The sequence below is a fragment of the Pygoscelis adeliae genome, unplaced genomic scaffold (genome assembly GCF_000699105.1).
Source record: "Pygoscelis adeliae isolate BGI_AS28 unplaced genomic scaffold, ASM69910v1 Scaffold225, whole genome shotgun sequence".
Taxonomy (NCBI): Eukaryota; Metazoa; Chordata; class Aves; order Sphenisciformes; family Spheniscidae; genus Pygoscelis; species Pygoscelis adeliae.
Window position 1 is genome coordinate 633345 of NW_008824898.1, and position 9686 is coordinate 643030.

General features: G+C 39.3%; 1 protein-coding gene across 1 annotated transcript in view; it reads right to left on the reverse strand.

The window, feature by feature from the left end:
- The window catches only part of PDHX (pyruvate dehydrogenase complex, component X), a 58994-nt gene that overhangs the window by 4045 nt on the left and 45263 nt on the right, over positions 1–9686 (reverse strand). Inside the window, exons 9-10 of the mRNA XM_009324668.1 lie at positions 5993–6151; positions 2342–2406 (exon numbers count right to left, since the gene is read on the reverse strand). Of these exons, the coding sequence (XP_009322943.1) occupies positions 2342–2406; positions 5993–6151 (224 nt within the window). The remainder of the gene's footprint in view (positions 1–2341; positions 2407–5992; positions 6152–9686) is intronic.

Here is a 9686-nt window from a genome sequence, read left to right on the forward strand (position 1 = left end):
ACAGCCTGTAGCCATCGATAGCTGCACTCCAGCCATGGGATTCGTCCCACCAAGTTTCACTAATGGCAACTAGGTCGTAGCTTTCTAGCAGTACGGTGGCTTCCAACTCCTCCTGTTTGTTGCCCATGCTGCGTGCATTGGTGTAGAGACACTTCAGCTGGGCTGTTGGCCATGTCACCTTTTTAGAGGAACACCCCTTAACTCCTTTGAGGTATTTCACTGGTGTTTCCCTGTTGGCTCCTATTACCTCAGGAGCCCCTGGCTCATCTCTGTAAGACAAGTGTGCTCCAGTGTAGCCAGTATGTCTCAGAGCAACAGGCTGAGGGCCCTCGTTAGCACCCCATCCCTCTAACCTTGGCATGTCATCCCACAGCTTGTCGCAGGCAAGCCTGATATTAACACCATTCCCCTTTAAGTCTAGTTTAAAGCTCTGTCAATGAGCCCCGCTTGCTTGTGAGCGATGACCCTCTTCCCCCTTTGAGAAAGGTGAATCCCAATGTCACTGCCCGCAGCTGGAAGGAGAGAGGAAAAAAATAACCTGTGCTCCAGATTCCCTTACCAATTGTCCCAAGGCCCTGAAGTCTCTTTTGATTGCCCTTGGACTTGGTTGCGGCTTCATCACCACCCATGTGGAAGAGCAGTAATGGGTAATAGTGCGAGGGCCATACGAGGCTAGGAAGTTTCCTAGTCATGTCCTCAACCCAGGCCCCAGGGAGGCAGCAGACTTCCCTAAAAGGAGGGTCTGTCTGGCATATTGGACCCACTGTTCCCCTTAGAAGGGAGTCGCCTACAACTATAACCTATCTTTTCTTTCTCGTGGAGGTGGTCATGATACGGGGGGTAGGCCTTTCTGATCTTGGCAACACCTCTGGTGTTGCTGGACCATCATCCACATCATCCATTGACTGGCCTTCCACATCCAGAGCCTCATACCTGTTGTACAGAGGCACCTGGGAAGACGAGGTGGCAAGCAGGGTGTTCGCCTGCTGCCCTGAGCGTGGACTTGCCTCCATTCACTCCTTTCCTTTAAGCTACTGCCTTCTGCCTGGCAGGGGGAGGATACAGGATCCCCTTGATCTTGTTTTTTTTCTGGTGGCTGTTCCTGTTTGTGTCTCAGGGAGGGCAGAGCATGGGTCCACCAGCCTGTCTTTTTCTCAGACTCCCTGATGCTCCTTAACCTTTCTACTTCCTCTCGTAGCTCTGCCACCAAGCTGAGCAGATCATCAGTGGATGATCACACCTCACACAGCTGTTCTTACTACCGCCATCTGTTACCAGTGAAATGCCCAGAGTTATACACACTCAGGGGCCATTTGTGTTGATGAAGACATCCAAGCCTCCACTGTTGCATTTCCATACATTTTTTTCTACTGAAAGGCTTAGATTTTTTTGACCACTCCTCCAGCATAAGAGCCACATACTCCAGACAGTTGCAAGCCAGGCACATTAATATACATTACAGCAATGTTTCTGCAGAAGTCTGTAGTACTACTCTCATCAAAAAATCATATCTTCTGGAACAGATAAGCATTCAGAATTAGCTTTTAAAAAATTGACAGAAAGTGAGCTAAGCTAAAGTTTATATAACAAAAAATGTTGCTTGATCATACTGTGTCATAAAATACAGTACATTAAAAGTTTCAGAAACTTGGGGAGTGTAAAAGTCAGCTGAGAAATTAATTGTGCAACTGTGTCCCTATATTTATGCTAATGTTTTACACATGCCATTTATTTCTCACCAGTGAGTTCAGTAGCTCTTTTTGCAGAGTATATTTTATAGTAGCATATATTTAGTAAATATTTTTTCTATTTAAAATTGATCTACTCAGTTTTTAATGTTTCAGTTAAAAGTAAACTATAAGAGTTAACACTGCAACTTTGCAGTAACTTTTTTTTGCCCCTCTAGAGACATTCCTCTGAAGAGTGAAGACAAACTGGACATCACTGTCTGCAGCAATACCTCTGCCAAATAACTCCTTTTAAAATATTTATTGTAAAACTATAATCAATGGGTTTTCCTAACCACAGAATGCAATTTAAAAAAAAAAATTCTTCTGCAATTGGGAAGAATTAGGTTCAAAAATAAAAGTCAGATTAGTCTCTGTATGAAAAACATGAATTTCATATGAGGCTCAGATGAAATAGACCTGTACCAAGGTAATTGCTTCCCCCTGATACAGGACACTCGGCCTAGGTCTGGCCCTCAGAATCATTACATGGAGTTTCATCCTAAATGGAGCAAGATTTTACAAGGCAATGCATTAACACACAGTGGAATACCTGGGGATAAAACAGTTCTGAACCCACACTGCACGTATTAAATGCTGCTAGAGAGTTTTACCTAAAAGATCCTCCCTGGTACTCTTCTGGCAACAGTTTTCCATCTCTTGCTTTCTTTGCTAGAGCCTATGGGGAAAATAGAAGGAGAGAGGAAAGAAACTGAAGTGTTGTAATAGACATTCTTTTTACTTCAGTAAGACATTATAAGTACCGTACAGCCATTAAAAAGTCATCTGCTTTTGGATTTAGGGTAGCACCTTAGCAACATCGTTGTTGTAGCTGCAATGATTTGGCAAAAAGACTAGGACACAAAACTTCATTTTCCAACAATATTGGCTGTTCAATAAAAGCTGTTCTCTCACCTTACAAACCTTGCCCCAGTTTTCACAATGGAACCACCATTCTCCCTAGTGTTTTTAGATGATAAAAATATCTAGTGAAGTACTGATGAGAAATTCACAGTATTCTTAACATATTTGTTTAAAGAAACTGCCATGTACCACATCAGAACTTTCTAGCAGATTGAGAGAATGTATTTCTTCCAAGTAAGCATTCAACTACCTTAAAGACCACCCTTCTTGTGACCTCCATTTCATTTGTGAGACTTTTCTACTTCTAAATATAACAGAAGAAACTGTCCACAAATGTTTTGTTCAAAATACAGCCCAAGAAGTTCATACTATGTTCTAAGATAAGATCACAGAGAAAAAAAACCCTTATCCCCACCTAGGATGTTTCTAGCTCAGAGGTCCCCTTAGATGGAAGCAGTGGGAATCAGAATGAATAATTCTTACAGTAGTTGTCACATAAGGAAGAAAGGACTGTGTAGACCTCAAGAGAAATGGCACTCATTGGTGGGTCAAGAGCCAGTTATTCAGCCACCAACCCGTTCCTAACACCCTGTGAATACACAATGGAAAAGGCGGTGACTGGAAATGCGTCGGATGACTTCTCCATTAGTAGCAACCTTTTCAAAATGAGGAGCTGTTCAACTGACAGCAGAGACTGAAGTGCGAATATATGTAGGACAGATGATCTATCCTATTCATACAGAATACATTTAGCATTTTTGGCTTGTATCGTATTTATTCCGCAGGTGGAAAAGCGCATGGAAAATGTCATGTTGTGACAATTGCAGCACTATGACATTTTAAGACAAAAATAACTGTTCCCAAAAGCAGTCAGGGAAATAGACTCAGATCTGCTTCTGGGAAGACTGATAAAAGCAACACAGTCTGTTTATATTTTCCTTCTTCTGGTAAAAAATAATAAAACTAATGATAGTTTCCAATCATTTAATTATGTTAGGGAAATTTCGGTGTAAGTGAATAAAAAAAAACAACCCAAAAAATCTACTTTACCACAACATGAAGAAAGTGATACATCACATTTGTGAAACTTTCTTGGAGAAGATTATTCCATGAATCCCCTCTCTTTTCTAGGAACTTTCCACCCCCTTTTTAGGAATTCTACCACTGTTTTCTAGGATTTTTTCCATGTTCTTTCTAGGAATTGACTTTTTTTTCCTTTTTTTTTTTTTTAATTTCTAGATTGCTTTCCAGGAATTGCCTGTTCTACTTTCCAGGGATTTTCTACATGTGTTCTATAAATACCTTGTCAAACACTCAATTCAATCTACCAAGACGTAATTTCTATGAAACCTCGCCCCTGCCTTTAAGGACCAGAGTCAGCAAGTGGAAACTATGATTGAATTGACTTCTTTTTGTTTGCATGCGGGTGGAGGTAGAGTCATTACAAGATAAACTTCCGCACAGACAATGAGTTGGTTAGTAGTTATAGTTGTGACGTGGATTAATCCACTTTCATGTTGTAATATAACTGTTGGTCATGGTAAACAACTGTCTTCCCTGTATACATTGCTAAACATCTTTCAGGCAAGGGTTCTGAAAGGCCACGGTAGTTTAATGACTGCAATGACTTAGAAATAAACACCAAGAAGTTTAAGAGAATCTCATTCTAATGAATCGCCCACTAAATAATTCAAGCTTACACCAAGTTTTACAAAACGGACACCCTTATGAATTTAAAAGTTAAAAGGATACAGTGAATTTTATTTTAGGCCTTTGTTCATCTCTGAATAATTAGTGAACCAGAAGACAATAGCCATGGTAACAGCATTCACACAATAGGGTCAATATGAGCGTAATGCGTATGTGCAATTGCATTATTTGAATGATGAAAATATGGTGCTAGGATGCACATGACTTGGAAAGAAGTTAATTTTAACTTGCAGCAGAAGGGGACATATAAGCAATCTACACAAAGAAAGTGCCTGCCAAACTACAGGGAGACCAGTAGAGAAGCAGCTGAAGTTTCAGTTTGTGCCTCCCACATGTGTAGGTCAGGTACATATTCATTTCAATAATTTAGTGAAGAAGTTGAAAAGCAAAATTTTGTTGGTGTGGACACCTGCAATCTATGTGACCCTATGACTTTCATATTGGGTAGTGTGACCTACGTTACACACATTCCATTTAAAATGAAAGGGGAATGCTTACTTTATCATAGTCCTATTAAGCATAATGCAAGCATACATTCCCATCATGGGAACTGCAGGACACTAATTTATGGTAAGAAAGGTTTGTAATACTGCATCACAGTATCACAAATATTGGGGATGATAATGAAAGTACAACTTATACTCCTCATAATGCTTTTCTTCTTGTCATTCTATCACTAATCACAGAATAATATAACAATCTCAGCTGACCTCCCTCCTTGGCTGGCTATTATATTAGTGAAAGGCTTTGCTTTCGCAACACATTCAACATGAAGTAAGCAATATGGACTGGAAAAATCTTAAAAATATCCAGTTATGCATGTTTTGTGGCATGACACCTACACCTTTTTCTGCTACAGCTTTGTTGGTTGTTCCCCTCCACCAACAATTATGACTTCTGTAGCTTTCAGTAAAACACAAAACTTTACAAAGTGCAACATGTGTCTAGTTTTGGGACAGTTTTGTGCCCTAGCAGCTACTTTTATTGCATTCCTCAGATACCGTAGGCCTTTGATTAGCACTCATTAAATAACAAAAAAAGGCTTGTGTTGGGACATTTCATCATTCATTGTATTTTTGCCTGCCACAAAATACTTCTTCTGTGACTGGCAACAACTGCCACACATTCAAGTCACTAACTGGGCACCTGGTCTATGCAAAATACTGTTCATTAATCTGAGGAGTTTAATGTTACCTTTCAGGTGACATTCTCAACTGAACCACATATTGAAAAAATGCAGACAGAAATAAGTGCCATGATGTAACTGCACAGAGAGTAACACAAGCAGCTACAAGCAAATTTCTGGCAAAGGGGGGAAAAAACCTCCCGAACAAACAAAATCTCAAACCCAAAGACTGGAAATACTAAAAAGAAATTAATATTATCTAGCTTTCTCATGAGGATTAAAGAAATACAATTATATTAAATTGCAGAAATCTGTACAGGTATATTTTTCAAACAGTCTAGCCAGCATTCAACTAAATAACATGATGGCTAAGTTATTGTTAAAAACTAACAGAGTTGAAAAATTAATAATAATTTTGAAGTCTAAGGAATGCTGAAACTACTTTAGATCCATTTTGAAACTGCCTTTCTTATTACTGATGTGTATCTGGGTCATGCTACGTTTTCTGCTACAAAAAACTATATAGCTACTATATTCCTCAGCCTACCGTACATTTAAGACCTACCTTTGCAGAGGCAGCAATTTCCTTTATTCCCTTGGCAGCAACATCTTTTATGATTGGTGTAATGAGACCTCGGTCTGTTGCCACAGCAATAGAAATGTCAATGGACTGCAGCTGCCTGCAGACTTCTCCATCCCAGGTTACGTTCACATCTGGCATTTGCTAGAAGAGTGAGAGTAAGAAAAGACAGCTGTTAAGAACAATGGTGCAATCAATTATCAAGAAAAAGGAAAATCCTTTAAGACACACAGCTACATACAGGCATTCACCAAATTAATTAGTGCATCACAGACTGCTGTCTGTAAATGAAGGCAAAAGAACAGGTCACATCTGTCATCAGGACTGCCACGAGCAAGACAGAAAAAAAAAATCACTATGAGGGTCTAAGAATAGATGTACATGATTAGCTTGCATTTATTTTATTTTATTTAAGCTTATTTTGTCAAAAAGCATGAATGTATGCTCCAGGAACTGAAAATGGCAGGGCAGCCAGAAGGTTTTTTGGTGCTGCTGGAAAAAAATTAACAAAAGCCTACGAATTCCTTCAGGAGTCACTGATACCACCTTACAGATGCCCAGCATGAAAAGCTACAAAGCAGTGTCATTTCTCCCCAAAAACAAATCACAGGATATTGACTTAAAAAGCATGGAAATGGACATCCTACTATACCCATGTGTTGTTCTCCACTCATGTCTCAAGCGTGACTCCCAGCAAAGGAAGCTACAAATAGAATATGCTGCAGGTACACTCACTGTCGTTCAGACGAGGTTCTCCTAAAATGCAGCAGATTATTTTTTTGTGTGTGTGTGCGTGGACTCAATTAAAATTGAGATGTTTACTGATAATTTCAATGATGTTTGAGTTTACCATAAAGCTGAAACAGCTCAGGGAAAAAAAACCCAACTGTGAAGGTACTATTTCCAATAAATCCAAGATTAGTATTTAGTGACCTTAATGAAATTAGGAATTAGGAAGTTGACTTCATAGTAAAAGTATTCCAGAAAAGAGTATAGAAGGGACACATTATCTCTATCTAAACTAAGTCCACTCCTAGAAGAAGCGGTGTAACAGTACTTCTCAGTTCCTTTTCTTCAACACCAGAATGTATATTGCACACGAAGTTCGCGGGGGGGGGGGGGGGGGAAGGATGGTCATATTCCTCTAGGTAAGTAAACTTCAGGAATGTCCCACAGCATACACAGTTGTAAGATGCCTTCAAGTGGGTGTTGTGCAACTATGACATATATATACACCTTATATATAAGGTATCCAAAAGAGATGGTAGGGACAAGGAGTTTCTCCTATCAACTTCAATATGATTAGAATAGTCTTAACTTTGATGTAGGCCAGACAGTATTATTTCTCCCATCACTTCAGCAATGAAAGACTTTATTTTTAAAGGATACCTGCTATAGCAACTGTTGTTACTAAGCCCAACCACTTGTAGATATCAGCCTGGAAGCTTTCATTCCTTCCTCCAGCCTTACTCCTCCCTCCTTGTTCCAGAAAGCCAGAAATTTTCTAATGGGCTATCACCTGGTGAGCCCACTGGCACACTCACAAACCTCTGGCTGTCAAATGGGGAGACCAAGCCCAAAAGTAGAATTCATAATTGGACTTGTGATCTTAAGAACTGTGAAGGAGAAATTTAGCACCTCAAAATACAAGCAGTATCTTGAGGTGTTTGCCAACCAATCACAAACTGTAAAACCAGCCACTGTCAGTTCATTCAAGCTAGAAAAGCATGTCTTGCATTGTTCAGAAAGAAAATTAAAAGAGTCAATAAAACTACCTTGAATTTAAACTTGCAAATGTATTCATACCACCGAATTTGGGGTGGGGAGGAACAGATGGAGGTGTGTTTTCTTTTTTAAACTAGTAGTCCACATATTTTCCTGAAACACTGACAGAAAGTAGTTGAGACATGAGCTTGATCATGAGCCTGGTATACTGAGTTAAATCTGTTTGGTTTTTTTTTTAATTTATTATTTTAATAGTCAAACAAATGCTAGCATAGATCTGTAACAAAGCAATAGGATAGGACAGAATAGTTTAATCATTACTTCCATAAAAACACAATATTAATGTCCCATGAAAACAAACAAAAACCACAGAAAAACAAAACACCTCAATTTCTTCTAACCCAATGCACAAGAACTCCAGCTTCTCAGAATCAGACCTGGAACACCAACTCATTTATAACCAAAGATGTACTGATTTTACAAACCTGTATGCGTTATAATTTACTAGGTTTGTCTGTTGAATTCCCTGTAAAAAAGTTAAAAGTTACACACTACAGATGACTTTCTCACGTTCACAGCATAGAACTATCCAATCCTTAAGTTCAAGATTCAAATTCTGTATTATTAGTGTCAGCTGAAAATATTAGGAAAAAGAATACAAATCTAATCACAGACTAAATATTTTTATTTGTAATCAGAAAAAGAAATCATATTTACGGAATTCATTGGTTAGGTTATTTTGTGATGGCAGATAAGAAAATCTTGTTCTAAATAATGGCAACGAACAACATGCATAATCCACATGTATGCTCCTTCAAAGTACAGTAAAGCAGCCTAATAGTTAAACAGACAGGAAGCTACTCATCTTTTAAGTTTCAGGAAGCAATTCAAAAAACCTACAAATAACACCAGAAAACTTTTATTATATAAGCAGAAGTAATAAAAAGTACATTGAATACTTGTATTCAAGCCATTCTTTCACATATAAACGAATTGTAAACTAGAATTACATCCCATGATCTTTCTTGACTGGTCTTTTTTTTTGTGTAGAACAGAAAAAACACAAAACCTAATCTTTCATTCCTCTGTGTCTCCTGTTCCTTTCACCTGCTCTCTGGCTGTCCTGGTTTCGGCAGGAATAGAGTTAACTTCCTTCCTAGTAGCTGGTACAGTGCTGTGTTTTGGATTTAGGATGAGAACAAAGTTGATAACGCACCCATGTTTTAGGTGTTGCTAGGTAATGCTTACACTAGCCAAGGACTTTCTAGTTTTCCATGCTCTACCGACTGAGAAGGCTGCAGGTGCACAAGAAGCTGGGAAGGGGGCACAGCCAAACTGGCCAAAGAAACATTCCATACCATGTGACGTCATGCTCAGTACATAAACTGGGGGAAGCTGGCCGGGGGGGCCGCTGCTTGGGGCACCCCCGGGGCCCCAAGTAATACATCACTTGCTTTGTGTATTATTATTATTATCATATTATTATCATTTTATTTCAATTATTAAACTGTCTTTATCTCAACCCACAAGTTTTTCTCACTTGTGGTCTTCCAATTCTCTCCCCCATCCCACTGGGTGGGGGGGAGTGAGCGAGCGGCTGCGTGGTGCTCAGTTGCCGACTGAGGTTAAACCACGACAGTCCTTTTTGGCACCCAACATGGGGCACGAAGGGCTTAAGATAATAACAGATTAACCGGAGTGTATTAAGGCACTTATATCTGTTAATAGTGGTGGGTCACAATGTTGGTTTCTCTGTTCTCGATATTGATTTGTATAATCTGCATAGTGCTCTTTTTTTTCCTGTACAGGTTAAAGATTGGTGTTGGTTTTTGCAGTTTGCTGTGGTCTGCAGTGATTAGTGATGTCTCGCTTGTGAGGTTTGTTTTCAGAACATTGACCTTGACATGAGTGTGGTATGTAAGCTTCGCAATGAAGCAGTTACTGTACCATGGAT